The sequence below is a fragment of the Myotis nattereri genome (assembly GCF_964212035.1).
Source record: "Myotis nattereri genome assembly, chromosome: 12".
Lineage (NCBI taxonomy): Eukaryota > Metazoa > Chordata > Mammalia > Chiroptera > Vespertilionidae > Myotis > Myotis nattereri.
Genome location: NC_138087.1, coordinates 21,599,603 through 21,618,652, shown reverse-complemented (window position 1 = coordinate 21,618,652; position 19,050 = coordinate 21,599,603). Strand labels below are relative to the sequence as shown.

Here is a 19,050-nt window from a genome sequence, read left to right as displayed (position 1 = left end):
TGTGACAATTTGCTCTTCATAGGCAGAGTCTGGTATAGTAAAAAAAAAAAAAGTTACCCCCTCTCTTAGGGACTTCAGTGAGATGTGGTACCTTCTTTAATAACAAACTTGGTAAAGGTTTTATCGTGTTGACCTGTGACTGGTACATTGTGGGCACAATATGAGTGTTTCTTGAGTGTACATAGGCATGTGTACACAGCCGACTCAGGATCAACTCACTCTGCTAAGGTAGAATAAAATCAAAAGCTAAGACCAGGATAGGAGTGCTTCTTAACAAGCATACTACAGTAAAAGGAACTGAACGAATATGTTGGGAAGAAGTTTGTCATTGCTTTGTATACAACTACTTTGATGAAGAAAAAGTTCAGGACTCTGATATTCCGTGCGAGGGTTTCCCTTGTATATTTTAGTAGATTTTTTCTGAGTGATGGAGTAAATTCTCCACAGCAGTGTGACTGGGTGTAGTTTTATTGTTGGTTTTTTGGCACCAGAGACACTGTTGCTGTGATTACTATTTCTTTGCTTAAGTTATTAGAACTTCAGGTAATTCACTTGGCATTTGAAACTCCAAAGAAAGATCATTTAGAAGTCATATCTTATGCTTTCAAAATACCAAATGGTTCTTACATTAGAGAAACTCTTTCACCACACTGAACAAAACACAGTGGAGATTTGATGGACACAGTCAAAACTTCTCAATCTTGATAACAGCCAATTACTTAGGTGGTTACTCTCTTGGTTTCTTAACCTGGGGAACATGAACTTGAGTGGAAGAAGAAAGCACATCCTTATTTTCACTAATCTCTAGTGAAATTCAGTATTTCAATTTTAATATAAGCAACCAACCACAATAATAACAATTGTCACCATAGGAAATTACAAATGCTGCAGATATCTCAAATTATTGTCAATCCTTATTTCTGTTTCAAAATTACCATAATTATAAATTTACTTCTTTTTGGTCTTCTATTTTAAGAAGTAGGAAGGTTCTTCAGATAATTTACGTTAAAAATTAAAGTGTTATTTAATAATGAAATTTTAATTTCTTGTAATGAACCAATAAAGTATAGTTTCTCTAGTTCTTTAACTTCATTTTAGCGATTCTAGATGTATATTTCAGCAATATGTGGCCATCTTTATTGAGAGGGAGCTAGACTAAGTCACCTACAATTTATAAAGAGAATATTTGCACACTAAAGTTTTCAGGAACTTTTAATTTAGAAGTAAAATAAGCAACTTTAAAAGCAAAATAAATGTAGCTTTTTAAAAGGATAATCTTAATACTTAAAATTCTGGCATTAAATTTATAAAGATATCAAATTATCTTTTAGTGCTTGATTGTTTTATTTAATGGTGTAAAATTATTCTTTTTTTGTAATTACATTTTTACTACCTGGTTTTTATGTAGCAAAATATTAAGTACCCTTTTTATATAGTTGCTGGATAATAAAATTCTATAATTCTTCCAAGAAAAGCAAATGATATTCCAGTGATTCAGAAATTATTCCATTAATCAGTTATTCATATATATTTTAAATCTTCAAAGAAAGGATCAATTTTCAAAGCTATAAGTGATGGCTTATAACGTTAGAATAATTAACAATAGTAATTCAGTAATAAATGATATGAAACATGACTAGTTCTTAATTTTCTTAGCTTTTATCTCAATGTAAGGTATATGTGACCTGTTTTTTTAAAGGAATATGGGGCGTTATTTGTGTATCAAAGCTTTATTGTTTGCATCAGGGTCCTGCTTTACAGCATCAAAGCCCAGGTAACTTGTGTAATATTAATGAATGGTCTTTCAGGGTTGGGAAAATGGTTTTCTTTTGTAAGTGTTGTCTGACAAGTGTTACCTCTGGGAACGGTGACATCTACAAGATGTCACTGTGGACCCTGCAGACCATACTTCACAGCGCTCCCTCCTGTGGATCTGCTGCTACAGGGGAATTCGGAAGTGAGAAGAAGTAGATGTGGTTTAACAACTTTGGTCTTAGGTTAATTGAATCTACTTCTCATTACCCTTACAGGAAACTATCAGGCTTCATACAATACAAACTTAACCTGTATGAAATCCACAGCTTTGGAGAAACAGGTGGTTCAGAGTCTGTGAGTCTCACACATTATATTTTCAAAACAGGCTGCTGTGAGGTGTCCGGGGAGGAGATCATTCATGGATTTCTGTCACAATCTCGTCTTCCCCCACCAGCACGCTTCCTGTGGTGTTTCTGCAGCGGAATCCACAGCCTGTTTTTCCTTATATCACAGCAGAATGCTGCTCACAGATTCTTCTTTTTGATGGGAAAGACGCTGAGGACGTCTCTTCTTTCTGAGTAAAGATGACTGTAGGTAAAATACATACCTGTCGAGAGAAGGAAATGGTAAAAGTTAGTAAGATTGATTAACCATTTCTTTGGAACGAACCATAGTTTTAAAATACAGTTAGAGCGCTGCCTGGAATGCCAGGGCTCAGACTTGGCAGGGGAGATTCACAGAAGGGAAAGTAAAGCAAACCCCTCCACCTCACTGATTGTTTATTGAAAGGAATTCATTTTTCCCTTTCTTTAAGGGAGCTCTCCACGTCCCCTAATGTTTCACATTTGTCTTCTCTTTTGTGTATTGTTCTTATATATTTGATAGTTGTTACCTTCTAGCGATAATCACTATTCTTGGGGATTTGTGATGGTGAGAGCTGGGGAAGCTAAAATTTAACAATGGAAGTCTTTTCCCCCATTTCCTGGGAAATTGACCAAATTTTTTCAACTGTAAGTTTTTGTTACATACATTTTTCTTACTTGCTAGGAAAGGAACAGATAACTAGATAGATATACAGTGGGGCCTTGACTTACGCGTGTCCTGACTAACAAGTTTTTTGAGATACCAGCTGTCTCTCGGTCTCGGAACGAATTAAACTCGTAAGTCAAGGCCCCACTGTAAATGGAAAAATCAGAAATAGGACTGCTTATTTTGACATCTATATATTTTTAGATACTTGTGTCTATAGTAGAAACTTCTATATTTCATATATAATATAATGCAGTTTCATTTTCTGCTAGTAAAACTGTTCTGGTTCATTTGATCTTGAAAAAAGTATTAGACCTTGTTAGTAAAGCACCTACAAATTATAGCTCATTCTGTCAGGCTTCCTCTTTGTTCTTTCCCATGTTTGTAGACCTTTCTGTTAAGGTTGATGGCAGCACAAAACAGAAACGCCACTTACCTATAAAGAGCATCATGAGATATAGTTTCAGCACATATGGGAAGTAGATGGACAGGTCAAAGGGCAGCTTTGTGGAGTAAGTGCCAAATGATTCAAAGTAAGGCAGCGACTGATAGACGGCAAATGCTGTTTAAAGAAGAAAGGAAGGAATCATGGAGGTTTCTCTGCTTAGCTTGCTTTAGAAATATGTATGTATGGGTAGATGTGTCTGCACAATGGGAGGATATTTTGAATTTGATAATGACAGTTTTGTGACGAGTGCTGAATCTTTTAGCTAAAGCTACAGTTTGGTATAGAAATATGCTGAATGATTAAACTGGCAAGACCATGGCAACAGTGTGACTGGTTGAATTTTTGCCCATCTTATACTTTAGAGATAATTTACAATGTTTCTTCAAATGGTACCTCAAAATACCTGTCCCGTTAGCCACAAGTAGGGGTGGGTGACAGATGAACAAACAGAAAATGCAGCATGTTTTCCTCGTAGAGGTTCACAACACACCTTAGTATAGGAGAGATTCTGAAAAGCTCTGCAATAAAGTAACTGGTTTCAGAAGCAGGCCCCACATGGCCTCATAAGAGGATACTAAGCTCACCCGCTCCCAAGAACACATCGAATGTACACCTACATTTAGAACAATTTCTCCTGAGAGTCAGCTGAGGGCCAATTGCACAACTAGTAAGAGAGACCACAGAGAGAGGGTTGGGGGAACAACCCAGGACTGGAGGCACCAGTTTGTTTCCCTGCACTTGGGACAGTGGGTGGGAGTTCTGGCCAACTTGTAGAGCTGCTGTAGCAGGTCCCCAGCCATCCCTTTGGAGCTAGCTCCAGCAGGAACAGAAGGGTGCCATGTACAGGACAAATCTAGCAAATACTGCAGGGCACTGCTACATGCAACCACTGGGCTACACATGTGTGTGAGGCTCCCCAACCCAGAGAAAGTACATACCTATGGAAGCATTAGAGAGCCTACTAGCAGGGCACTGCAGCAATAGCACATGGTTGCCCTACCAAAAGATGAAAGAATGCTTCCAAAATCATTCTACAAAGCCAGCGTAACCAGTATTAAAACCACGCACACACATAAATTACATAAAGAATTACAGGCCAATATCCCTGATGAAATGCATACAAAAATTCTCAAAGATTATACACCATGATCAAGTGAGGTTTATACCAGGAATGAAAGGTTCAATATCACAAAAACATCAATAAAACCAAAGATAAGTCATATGATTATCAATAAATGCAGAAAATGAATTTGACAAAATCCAACATCCATTTATGAAAAAAAAATCTCAAAGTGGGTATAGAAAGGCTATAGAGGGCAAGGCTACAGCTAACATAAAGGACAGTGAAAAAATCTAAGATCAGAAAAAAAGACAAGGATGCCCACTCTCACCACTGTTAATCAATATAGTATTGGAAATCCTAGCAACCTGACAGGAAAAGGAAATAAAAGGCATCCAAGTTGGAAAGGAAGAAGTAAAACTCACTATTTACAGATGACATGATACTATAAATATAGAAAACCCTAAAGAATCCATTGAAAAATTAATAGAATGAATTAAGAAGCAGGATACAAAATGAATGTACAGAAATCTGTCATGTTTCTATACACTAATAACAATCAGAAGAAGAAATTTAAAAATTAATTTGCTAGTCATGTTCAACATCACTAGTTATAAAGGAAATAAAAATCAAAACTACAATGAGATGCCACCTCATACCTGTTAGAAATAACGAGTGTTAAAGTAGGGATGGAGAAAAGGAAAATTTATACACTGCTGATGGGATTGTAAATTGGTGCAGCCACTGTGGAAAACAGTATGACAGTTCCTAAAAGAAATTTATAGCTACCATATCAATCCCTCTTCTGGAAATCTATCTGAAATTTTTTAAAACATTTATAACCATATGTACCCCTACATTGTAGCATTATTCACAATAGTCAAGACAGGTAAACAACCTAAGTGTCCTTCGATGGATAATTAGATAAAGAAGATATGGTACATCTATACAATGGAATAGTATTCATTCATAAAAGGTGAAATACTACCATTTGTGACAACGATGGATCTTGAGAATATTGTGCTAAGTGAAAAGTCAGACGTAAAAATGACAGGAAATGTGATTTACTCATTTGTGGGATATAAAATAAAAATTTAAAAAGCCATACTCACAGATACAGATAACAGAATGGTAGTTACCAGAAGGGGGGGGATGACAAAGAGGGTAAATGGAGTCAAATATATGGTAATGGAAGGAGGCTAGACTTGGGGGTGGGTGAGCACACAATACAGTATACAGATGTCATAAAGTTGTACACCCAAAACTTGTACACCCAAAATTTATATGAAGTTATTAATATAACCCCAGTTAATTAAAAATAAAAAAGTGTCATCCAAAATGAGGAGACAGAGAAACTTGTTCAAAATGAAAGAACTGGACAAAACTCTAGTAAAAGTGCTAAATGAAATGGAGACGAGCAAGATACCGGATACAGAGAACTTCAACAAAGAGGTAAAAAAATATTTTTAAAGTACCTTTTAGAACTGAAGAAAGTAATAAGTGAAATGAAAACTAGACTAGAATAAATAAACATCAGATTAGATGAAGCAGAGGATCAAATCAGCTACCTGAAAGACAAGGTAGTAGAACACATCCAATCAGAAGATCTAAAAGAAAGAATTTTAGAAAAAGGATAGTTTAAGGGACCTCTGGGACAACATAGAGCACATCAACATTCACATCATAGGGCTCCCAGAAGGAGAAGGGAGAGACACCAGGATTAAAAACCTACTTGAAGAAATGACAGAAAATTTTATTCATATGGTGAAGGAAATATACACACAAGTCCAGGAAGCACAAGAAGTCCCAAAGAGGCTGACACCAAGATAAATCATGATTAAAATGCCAAAGGTTAGCCCTAGCTGATTTGGTTCAGTGGATAGAGCATCAGCCTGCAGACAGAAAGGTCCTGGGTTAGACTCCAGTCAAGCGCACATGCCCAGGTTGCAGGCTTGATCCTTAGTAGGGGACATGCAGGAGGCAGCTGATCAATGATTCTCTCTCATCATTGATGTTTCTACCTCTCTCTCCCTCTCCCTCTCTGAAATCAATAAAAATTAACAAAATGCCAAAGGATCAAGACAGAGAATCTTAACAGTATCAGGAGAAATGCAGCTAATTATATGCAAGGGAGCTCCCATAAGAAAACTTGCAGATTTTTCAATAGACTTTTCAGGCCAGAAGGAAATAGCATAAAACATTCAAAGTGATGAACGGGGGACAATTTACAACCAAGATTACTCTACTCAGAAAGGTTATAATTTAGAATCGAAAGAGAGAGAACGTTTTCCAGACAAGCAAAAGCTAAAGGATTTCATCACTACTAAACCAACATTACAAGAAATATTAAAGGGACTTCTTTAAGTAGAAAAGGTCAAAACTAAAAAGAAAATACAGGAAATGAAAAATCTCACTGACAAAGACAAATACTTAGTAAAGGTAGTGGATTAACCTATTATAAAGCTAGAATGAAGATTAAAGGCAAAAGTAGGAAGAATATGCATAAATACAATAATAAATTAAGGGATACAAACACATATAAAAGAGGTAAAAAATGACAAAACAAATGGAGTATCAGAAAAAAATGCCTTTTTAGAATGTTTTCTAAAAGCAACCATCAACTTAAAGCATCCTGTTCTATATTAAACACATGGTAACCACAAACCAAAAATCTATGAGATACACAAAAAATAGAAAAGAATCCAAACATAACACTATATAAAGTCGTAAATATATAAAAGAGCAGGAGAAGAAAAGAACAGAAGAACCACAAAAAAATCAAAAAATTAATAAAATGGCAATAATTATCAATAATTAAATGTAAATTGACTAAATACTTTAATCAAAAGACATTAGGTAGCTGAGTAGATAAAATAAGACCTACACATATGCTCCTATACTTCAGATCAAAAGACACACAGAGATAAACTAAACAAATGAAAAATGATATTTCATACAAATGGAAATTTTAAAAGCTGGGGTAGCAATATTTATATCAGACAAAATAGACTCAAAAGCTATAATAAGGGACAAAGAAGAACATTTTATAATGATAAACAGATCAATCCAACAAGAGAACATAACTCATAAACATCTATACACCCAATGTAGGTGCACCTAAATATATTATGCAGATATTGTCAGACATAAAGGGAGAGATCCACAGTAATACAATAATAGTAGGGGATATTAGCACCCCACTTACATCAATGGATAGATAACCCAGGCAAAATCAACGAGGAAAGTGACCTGAATGAAACATTAGAATGGATGAACTTAATAGACAATTATAGGACATTTCATTCAAAAACTGCAAAATATACATTTTCAAGTGCAGTGGAACATTTTCTAGAATAGGCCACAAAACAAGTCTCAATAAATTTAAGAAGTATAAATCCCATCAAGCATCTTCTCTGATCAAAACAGTATGAAATTAGAAATCAATTACAAGAAAATTGGGGGGGGGGACCCACAAACACATGGAGGCTAAACAACATGCTACTTAATGATGAATGAGTTAACAATGAGATCAAGTAGGAAATCAAAAGGTAGCTTAAAACAAATGAGAATGCAAACACAATGACCAAAAATGGAACACAGCAAAAGCAGTTTTAAAAGAGCAATTCATACATCTACCTAAAGAAACAATAAAAATCTCAAATAATCTAACCTTAACAAAGCCCAAAATGAACAGAAGAAAGATAATAAAAATCAGACGGGAAATAAATGAGACTAAAACACACACACACACACACACACACACACACACACACACACACTAGAAAAGGTCAATGAAACCAACAGCAAGTTCTTTGAAAAGATAAATAACATTGATAAATCATTCACCAGACTCATCAAGAAAAAAAAAGGGCCCCAAAAAATAAAAAAATGAAAGAGAAATGACAACAGAAACCACAGAAATACAAGGAATTATAAGAAAATGCTGAAAACAATTATATGCTAACAAATTGGACAACCTAGAAAACATGGATAAATTCCTAGAAACACACAACCTTTTAAGATTGAATCAGGAAGAAATAGTAAATGTGAATAGACCAATTACTAATAACAAAACTGAATCACTAATAAAAATAACACACCAACAAACAAAAGTCTGGACCAGATGGCTTCACACGTGAATTCTACCAAATATTCAAAGAATAATTAATCCCTGTCCTCAAGCTATTACAAAAAATTGAAGAGGAGGGAAAGCTCCCAAACTTATTTTATGAGGCCAGCATTACCCTGATGCCAAAGCCAGACAAAGAACACAAAAAAAGTAAAATTTCAGGCCAATATCCCTGATGAATTTAGCTGCAAAAATCCTCAACACAATGTTAGCAAATCAAATTTGGCAATACATTAAAAAGACTATACACCATGATCAAGTGGGATTTATTCCTAGGATGCAAGGCTGGTTCAGTATCTACAAATCAATTAGCATGACACATAAACTAAATGAAGGATAAAATCATATGATCATAGTGATAGATGCAGAAAAAGCATTTGACAAAATCCAACATCCAATCATGATTAAAAACTCAGCAAAGTAGGTACAGAGGAAATGTACCGCAACATAATCAAGGCCACTATATATAACAAAATATAGCTGATATCATAATCAACAGTGAAAAGCTGAAAGCTTTTTCTTTAAGATCAGGACTAAAACAAGGATGTCCACTTTCACCTCTTCTATTTGACACAGTATTGCAAGTCCTAGCCATACAAATCAGACAAGAAAAATAAGAGGCATCCAAATTGGAAAGGAAGAAGTAACACTCATTATTTGCACAATGCCTGGTACTATATTTAGACAACTCTAAAGAATTCACCAAAAAAACTATTAGAACTAATAAATAAATTCAATGAAGTTGCAGGAATCAAAATGAATACTCAAAAATTGATTGCATTTTATACAGCAATATCAAACTATCAGAAAGAGAAATTAAGAAAACAATCCCATTTCCTATTGCATCAAAAAGAATAAAATATCTAGGAATAAATTTAACCAAGGATGTAAAAGATTTGTACTCAGAAAACTAAGACATTGCAAAGAAATTGAAGAAGACACAAATGGAAGCATACACCATGCTCATGGGTAGGAATAATTAACATCGTTAAAATGTCCATATCACCCAAAGCAATCTACAGATTTTATACAATCCTTATCAAAATATCAATGACATTTTTAACATGACCAGAAGAAATAATCCTAAAATTTATATGGGACCAACAAAGAACCCAAATAGCCAAAGCAATATTGAGAACGAAGAACAAAGTTAAGGTATCACACTACCTGATAGCAAACTATACTACAAGGCTATAGTGATCAAACAGCACGATACCTGTACTGGCATAAAAACAGACACATAGACCAATGCAATAAAATAGACAGCCCATAAATACGTCTATGCATATATGGTCAATTAGCATACAACAAAGGAGGCAAGAATTTACAACGGGATAAAGACAGTCTCTTCAATAAATGATGATGGAAACTGGACAGACAGCTGTATAAAATTAACTAGACCACTTTCTTATATCATATACAAAAATAAAATGAATTAAAGACTTATAACTATAAGTCCTGAAACCATAAAACTCCTAGAAGAAAACATAGGCAATAAACACTTTGACACTGGCCTTAGCAATATTTTTTTAGGTATGTCTTCTAGGGCAAAGACAACAAAAAGAAAAACAATAAATAGGATTAAATTAAGCTAATAAGCTTCTGCATTGCAAAGGAAACCAACAAAACTAAAGGGCAACCTACTAAATGGGAGAAGATATTTGCAAATGATGTATCTGATAAGGGTTAATACCCACAATATATAAAGACCTCATACACCTTAACATAAAAAAAACAATCCATTTGTTGATGGTAGCCATTTTGGCAAGTGTGAGGTGCTACCTCATTGTCCCTCTAATTTGCATCTCTCTGATAAATAGTGAATTGGAGCATTTTTTATATATCTCTTATTCATCTGTAGGTCCTCTTTGGAGAAGTGTCAATTTAGGTCCTTTGCCCATTGTTTAATTGGATTATTTGTCTTCCTTTTAAGTTGTATGAGTTCTTTATATATTTTTCGTAAAATTAACCCCTTATCAGATGTATCATTGGCAAATATGTTCTCCCATATAGTGGGCTCTTTTTTCATTTTGTTGGTTTCTTTTGCCATGCAGAAGCTTTTTATGTTTATGTAATGCCATTTGTTTATTTTCTCCTTTGGTTTCCTTTGCCCTCAGAGATGTCTCAGCAATTATATTGCTAAGAGACATGTCTAAGATTTTGCTGTCTATGGTTTCTTCCAGGATTTTCATGGTTTCACAACTTATGGCGAGGATGGGGAGAAAACGAAACCCTAGTACACTGCTGGTGGGAATGCAGACAATGGAAAGCAGTATGGAGTTTCTTCAAGAAATTAAAAATGGAACTGCCATTTGACCCAGTGATCTCACTATTGGAATACATCCTAAGAAATTCAAAACACCAATCATAATGAATATATGCACCCTGATGTTCATAGCAGCACTATGTACAATAGCTAAGATCAGGAAACAGCCCAAGTGCCCATTAGTCGATGAGTGGATATAAAAGTTGTGGTACATTTACACAATGGAACACTATGTGGAACAGTAAAAAAAGAAGGATCTCTTACCATTTGAGACAGCATGGAGGGACCTGGAGAGTATTATGCTAAGCAAAATAAGCCAGTCAGAGAAATGTAACTATCACATGATCTTACTCATATGTGGAATATAATAACCAAAATAAACTGATGAACAAAATAGATCCAGAGACACAGAAGCATGCCACAGATTGACAAATCTCAGAGGGAAGAGGGGGTGGGGGGGTGGGGAGAGATTAACCAAAGAATTTATATGCATGTATGCACAACCAATGGACCCAGACAAGAGTGCGATCAGTGAAGGACTGGCGTGGGGGGCAAGTGGTGGTAAGAGATGAAGAGGAGTCATGGGGAAAGGGGGAGGGGATAGCTGTAATACTTTCAACAATAAACAATTTTAAAAAAATAAATAATTCCATTTAAAAATGGGCAGAGAACATGTATAGACACTTCTCTGAAGAGGGCATACAAATAGCTAGCAGATACATGAAATGATGCTCAACATCACTAATCATAAGGGAAATGCAAATGAAAACTCCAATGAGATACCACCTTGCACCTGTCTGACTGGCTGTTACCAAGTCAACAAACAGTTGTTGGCAAAGATGTGGAGAAAAAGAAACCCAGGTGCACTATTGGTGGGACTTCAAATTTGTGCAGCCACTATGGAAAACAGCATGGAGGCTCCTCAAAAAATTAAAAATAGACTTAATGACCCAGCAATTACACTTTCTAATATGTATCCAAAGAAAGCCAAAACACTAATTCAAAAAGATAGATGCACCCCTATGTTCATTGCAGCAATAATTTCAATAGCCAAGATGGAAGCAACCTAGGCATCCATCAATAGACAAATGAATAAAGATTTTGTACATACATATATACAAGGGGATATTAGCCATAAAAAGAATGAAATCTTGCCATTTGCAACAACATGAATGGATCTAGATAGAATTATGCTAGGTCATAAGTCAGAGAAAAACAACTACTGTATGATTTCACTTACATATGGAATCTAAAAATCAAAATAAATAAAACAGAAACAAATGCATAGATACGCAGAACAAACTGATGCTTGCCACATGAGAGGGGAATTGGGGTGGTGGGGAGAAAAGGTGAAAAGGATTAAGAAGTATGAATTGCCAATTATAAATTAGTCATGAGGATGTGATATAATACAGCATAGGGAATATAGACAATAATATTGTAATAACTATGTGGCCAGATGGGTACGAGGCCTATTGTGGTGACCACTACATCTATAATAATAAAAGCATAATATGCTAATTAGACCAGACAGCCAAACGACCTTCTGGATGTCCTTCCGGACAAAGCCGGGGCTGCAAGGGCCAGCCCCCTGCACGAATTTCGTGCATTGAGCCTCCAGTAGGTATATAAATGTCTAACCACTACGTTATACACCTTAAACAAATATAATATTATATGTCAACTATAATTGAACATTTTAAAAAATTTAAATGCAATACATAATCAGACCAATTTTGATCAGTTGGTCAAAATGGAAGTGAAATTTAATGGGTGAGGCCTGAATAAATAATGCGTCGAACTAGGATTACTGAATTTTTCTCTAGTTTCCAGATAAAAAATCAATTAAAAATGTCAGGCCTTTTTATATATAGTTTCCCACTTTCTATATTTAAGGTGATGTAAATAATATATGCTGCATCTCTCCTCACATAAGGGAATAGTAAAAACCTTAAATTTCCTTTTCAAGGAGAAACTTTAATCAATCTAACATAATGTCATCATTAATAAACTAATTGCACAATTAAACAAGTCAAGGAGAAGAGGTCTAGGTAAAGTATTGCTAAGTACATCTAGATGACCTAATGGTGACTGAATGGCTCTTCTCAGATCGTAATTTAGCTGTTCAAGATGGATTCCTATCATATACAATTACGTCATCACAAATACTCGATTCGGATTTAGTCTTAAAATACTTAGAAATTCACTTAGTTAAAGAAAAGAAAAAATATATAACCAAAACTAACAATTTAATCTACATTTTGAGATGAAATGTGGAATTAAAATTTGAATAAAATCCAACTATAACAGCAATATTGGATCAGAAGCTAAGTTGTAATAACCAAGATGAAGGTTAAAAATGGTTTGAGGAAATCTATCCCATGTAGTGAATTATAGACACCATTCAAGAAAACCTTAGTATAGGGCAGGGGGGAGGGAAAGGGCACCAAATTGGAAGCCATGAGGAATGCCAAAATTCTCTCTCGCCAAGAGTTTACCACCTATTTGAGAACAAAATATACACGTGAAATGACCAAAGACCTCTGTGCAGAGTGGAAGTGAGATGGGGAGGGGGGAAGAGGGAGGCAAGGAAGAGACAATCAGTGACTTCTGGGTACCAGTACTCAGCTATTTTTTAAAAAAGAAAGAAATCTTGGCATAGATGGACCCAGGTAGAGAGTATTACATTAAGTAAAATAAGTCAAGATAAAAACTGTATGATTTCATTTATATGTAGAATCTAAAAAACAAAACAGAAACAAACTCATAAATACAGAGAACAGGCTGATAGTTGCCAGAGGGGCAGGGTTGGGTGAAAAAGGAGAAGGGGATTAAGAAATACAAACTTGAAAAATCCTACAAGACTCCATAGGCAGCAAAATAGCAGACATATGTTGTAACAGTATCTTTACAGACACAGTTCCTAGGGCAATGGAGACTAAGGAGAAAATAAACAAATGGGACTACATCAAAATAAAAAGCTTCTGCACAGCAAAAGAAACCATCAACAAAACAACAAGAAAGCCCACTGCATGGGAGAACATATTTGCCAATGATATTTCCCATAAGAGTTTAATCTCCAAAATTTACAGAGAACTCATACAACTTAACAAAAGGAAGATAAACGATCCAATCAATAAATGGGCAAAGAATCTAAATAGACACTTTTCGAAAGAGGACATATAGAAGGCCCAGAGACATATGAAAACATGCTCAGGATGGCGACTGGCAGGAAGGTAGGGAGGGAGGGAGGGAGGGAGGGTGAGAGCGCGAGGGAGTGATAGAGGAGTGTGTGGATGTGTGTGGTGTGCATGTGTATGAGCTAGGGACAGTTAGATTCTGCAGGTCTTCTAAGGGGCTGCTAAACCAGGCAGTCTTAGACGGCGGAGCCCCGCTCCCAGCACGGACACTCCTGGGTGGCCAGCATGGGCACAGAGACCATGCCATCTTGAGAAACAGAGCTGCTTGAGACTAAGATCCTGGCCTCAGCACCACCCAGTCTGGTCTCAGACACAAACCAGGACCCTGCAGCCACTGGGGACAGAGACCTGCGACCACTGCTACAGACCCAGGGACACCAAGAATCCAGACATCCCAGCTGCAGATCTCTGTAACAGAGCCCATCCCCCTCCCTGCAGGCTCGCGGGCAGTGCCATAGTAACTGATAGACCCACCCCTCGCCCAGGCCTCGGTGCTGCTACAGGAGTCTTAGCCTGGAAGTGCGGGAACACTGGGAACTTGCTCCCCGCAGCATGGGCTGCAGGAGTCTTGGCCTAGAAGTGTGTGAACACTGGGAACTTGCTCTCCACAGCACCAGCTGCAGGAGTCTTGACCTGAAAGTGCGGGAACACTGGGGGCTTGTTCCCCGCAGCAAGGACTCCAGGACCCCGATTCTCCTGGCGGGAGGCAGCACCAAGCACCAGTGACCTGACTGTGTTTCTTATCACCTGCGCCTGGGACCCCTGATCCCCTGTGCATTCACACTAAGAGCCAGTGACTCCAAGTCTTGGTGCATGTGCACACAGGGACCCTGATTCTCAATGCAAGGCCACGTGAAACAACAGAGACTCTGATACTGGATTCTTGGGGAACTCTGACTCCTGGCACATGCTAGGGGGTCTGATTTTCAACACATTCCAGGGGGGGCAGGTGTCTCTGTTTCAGCACGGTGCAGGCGGGGTCCCTGATTCTAAGTGCGCACACGAGGCCACATTGAGCGCTGGTAATGCTGACTCTGAGCGAGCCTGGTTCCCACCAACCCACCACAACCACACATCTTAGTGTCAGAGCTCTTCAGTGACACTAGGGTGGTGCAAAGCTCCCACTGCACATAGCCCAGGCCCACGCAACATGCAACTCGACGTTTGAACCATCTGGAGATAGTCAGAATGGGGAGACGACACAATCCCCAGAGGAAAGAAAATGAGGAGTCGCCAAGAAAGGAAATTAATGAAATTGAAGCATGCAACATGACAGAAAAAGAATTCAGAGTAATGGTTGTACAATTCATTCACCGGATGGATGAGAAAATCAACAACCTATGCAAGAATCAGGAAGAAATGAAAAATGATATAGCTACAATCAAAAACACCGTGGAAGGTTTCAACAGTAGACTAGAAGAAGCAGAGGACCAAATTAGTAAGTTAGAAGATAAAGTAGAGAAACAAGGTCAATCTGAACAGAAACTGGAGAAAAGAATTAAAAAGCAGGAGGAGAGCCTAAGGGAGCTCTGGGACAACATGAAATGAAGTAACATACACATAATAGGGCTGCCAGAAGGACAAGAAGAGCAGCAAGGATTAGCAAATCTATTTGAAGGAATAATGACAGAAAACTTCCCAGATATGGGGAAGAAAAAAGTTACACAGGTGCAGAGAATCCCAAGCAAGATGAACCCCAAAAGACCTACACCAAGACATGTCATAATAACGATAGCATATGACAAAGAGAGAATCTTAAAGGCTGCAAGAGAGAGACAGAGAGTTACCTACAAAGGATCCCCCATCAGATTATCAAATGATTTCTCAACAGAAACACATCAAGCTAGAAGGGAATGGAAGGAGGTATACAAAGTGTTGCAAAGCAAAGGACTGAATCTAAGAATACTCTATCCAGCAAGACTATCAATCAAAATTGAAGGGGAAATCAGGAGCTTCGCAGACAAAAAAGGCTAAGGGAATTTATCACAACCAAGCCAGCAATGCAAGAAATGCTAAAGGGAATGCTATAAAAAGAAGAAATAAAAAGGTAAGAAAGAACACAGGCACAAAAATAGAAATGACTACAAACAAGTACCTTTCAATAATAACTTTAAACGTAAACGGACTAAATGCTCCAATCAAAAGACATCGTGTGGCAGAATGGATAAAAAGACATGCCCCATATATATATGCTGTCTACAAGAGGCCCATCTCAGAACAAGGGACTCACCCAGACTGAAAGTGAAGGGATGGAAAAATATCTTTCAGGCAAAAGGAAATGAAAAAAAGCTGGGGTGGCAATACTTATATCTGACAAAATAGACGTCAAAGTGAAAGCCATAACAAGAGATAAGGAAGGCCACTTCATAATACTAAAGGGATCTATACAACAAGAGGATATAACTCTGATAAACATATATGCACCCAATGCAGGAGCACCCAAATACATAAAAAAACTCCTGGAAGATATCAAGGGAGAAAATGACAACAATACAATCATAGTAGGGGACTTTAATACACCACTGACATCACTGGATAAATCCTCTAGACAAACAATCAGCAAAGAAACAGCAATCCTAAATGACTCACTAGATCATATGGACTTAATTGACATCTTCAGAACATTTCACCCCAAAGTCACAGAATATATGTTCTTCTCAAGTGCACATGGGACATTTTCAAAAACAGACCACATATTGGGTCACGAGCAAAGTCTCCCCAAATTCAAGAAGATTGAAATACTACCAAGCATCTTCTCAGACCACAATGGCATAATATTAGAAATAAACTACAATAAAAAACAATCCAAAAAACTCAAACACTTGGAAGCTGAATTGCATGCTACTAAATAATGATTGGGTTACCAATGAGATCAAAGAAGAAATTAAAAACACCCTGGAAGCTAATGACAATAAAAGCACAACAATCCAAAATCTATGGGACATAATGAAAGCAGTCCTGAGAGGGAAGTTTATAGCTCTACAGGCCTACCTCAAAAAAACAAGAAAAAAATGATAGTAAATCATCTAACTCAAAGAATTAGAGAGCACCAAGAAAAGCCCAGAGTGAGCAGAAGGAAGGAGATAATAAAGATCAGAGCAGAAATAAATGACATAGAGAACAAAAAAAGAATACAAAAGATCAATGAAACCAAGAGCTGGTTCTTTGAAAGGATAAACAAGATTGATGAGCCTCTAGCCAGGCTCACCAAGAAGCAAAGAGAGAGGACTCAAATAAACAAAATCAGAAATGAAAGAGGCAAAATAACAACAGACCCCACAGAAATTAAAAGAATTGTTAAAAAATACTATGAACAACTCTACTCCAACAAACTAGACAACCTGGAGGAAATGGACATGTTCCTAGAAAAATACAACATTCCAAAATTCAATCCGGAAGATTCTAAAAAATCTCAATAGGCCAATAACTATGGAAGAAATTGAAGCAGTCATCAAAAAGCTCCGAGCAAACAAAAGCCCAGGGCCAGACGGCTTCACAGGGGAGTTTTACCAAACATTCAAGGAAGAACTAAAAGCTATCCTCCTCAGACTATTCCAAAAAATTCAAGAGGAAGGAACACTTCCCAGCTCATTCTATGAAGCCAGCATCACCCTAATACCAAAACCAGATAGAGACAACACAATGAAAGAGAATTACAGGCCAATATCCCTCATGAACATAGATGCCAAAATACTCAACAAAATTCTAGCAATTTGGATCCAGCAATATATCAGAAAGATCATACACCATGACCAAGTAGGATTTATCCCAGGGATGCAAGGATGGTACAATATCCGCAAATCAATGAACGTGATACATCACATAAACAAATTGGGAGATAAAAATCACATAGTCATATCAATTGATGCAGAAAAAGCATTTGACAAAATCCAACACCCTTTGTTGATAAAAACTCTCAGCAAGGTAAGCATAGAAGGATCATACCTCAACATAATAAAAGCCATATATGACAAACCCACAGCCAACATCATACTCAATGGTCATAAACTAAAACCATTTCCCCTAACAACAGGAACAAGACAGGGATGCCCCCTCTCACCACTCCTGTTCAACATAGTACTGGAAGTACTAGCCATTGCAATCAGACAAGAAGAAGAAATAAAAGACATCCAAATTGAAAAAGAAGAAGTAAAACTGTCCTTATTTGCAGATGACATGATACTGTACATAGAAAACCCTAAAGACTCCATCAAAAAACTACTAGACTTAATAAATGAATTCGGCAACGTAGCAGGATACAAAATTAATGCCAAGAAATCTAAGGCATTTCTTTACACCAATAGTGAACTTACAGAAAGGGAGACTAAAATAGCAATCCCATTTACCATCGCACCAAAAAAATTAAGATACCTAGGAATAAACTTAACTAAAGAGGTAAAAGACTTATATGCAAAAAACTACAGGACACTGAACAAAGAGATGATAGAGGAAGACATAAACAGATGGAAGAACATACCATGTTCATGGACTGGCAGAATCAACATCCTCAAAATGTCCATACTACCCAAAGCAATCTATAGATTCAATGCAATCCCCATTAAAATACCAAGGGCATATTTCACAGATCTAGCATGAACGTTCCAAAAATTCATCTGGAATAGAAAAAGACCTCGAATAGCTGCAGCAATCCTGAGAAAGAAGAACAAAGTAGGTGGGATCTCAATACCAGATATCAAGCTGTATTACAAAGCCACTGTTCTTAAAACAGCTTGGTACTGACACAAGAACAGACATATAGATCAATGGAATAGAATAGAGAACCCAGAAATTGACCCAAACCACTATGCTCAATTAATATTCGACAAAGGAGGCAAGAGCGTACAATGGAGTCAAGACAGTCTCTTCAATAAATGGTGTTGGGAAAATTGGACAGATACATGCAAAAAGATGAAACTAGACCACCAACTCCCACCATACACAAAAATAAATTCAAAATGGATAAAAGACTTAAACGTAAGATGGGAAACCATAAAAATACTAGAGGAATCCACAGGCAGTGAAATCGCAAACATATGCCGAAGGAATTTCTTCTATGATACTGCTCCTAGGGCAATGGAAACTAAAGAGAAAATAAACAAATGGGACTACATCAAAATAAAAAGCTTTTGCACAGCAAAGAAAACCATCAACAAAACAACAAGA

The 19,050-nt window shown here is 36.9% G+C and overlaps 1 protein-coding gene across 3 annotated transcripts in view; it reads right to left on the bottom strand.

Annotated features, from left to right (window-relative positions):
• Window positions 1-801: 801 nt before the first annotated feature.
• HACD4 (3-hydroxyacyl-CoA dehydratase 4) overlaps window positions 802-19,050 on the bottom strand; it is a 43,228-nt gene continuing 24,979 nt past the window's right edge. For 2 of the 3 annotated variants that reach the window (XM_081103493.1, XM_081103495.1), the window contains 2 exons: window positions 3,221-3,346; window positions 802-2,362 (listed from right to left, as the gene is read on the bottom strand). In XM_081103493.1, coding sequence (XP_080959619.1) covers window positions 2,280-2,362; window positions 3,221-3,346 — 209 coding nt within the window. In that variant the 3' untranslated portion in view covers window positions 802-2,279. The remainder of the gene's footprint in view (window positions 2,363-3,220; window positions 3,347-19,050) is intronic. The other variant, XM_081103494.1, reaches the window with a different exon arrangement.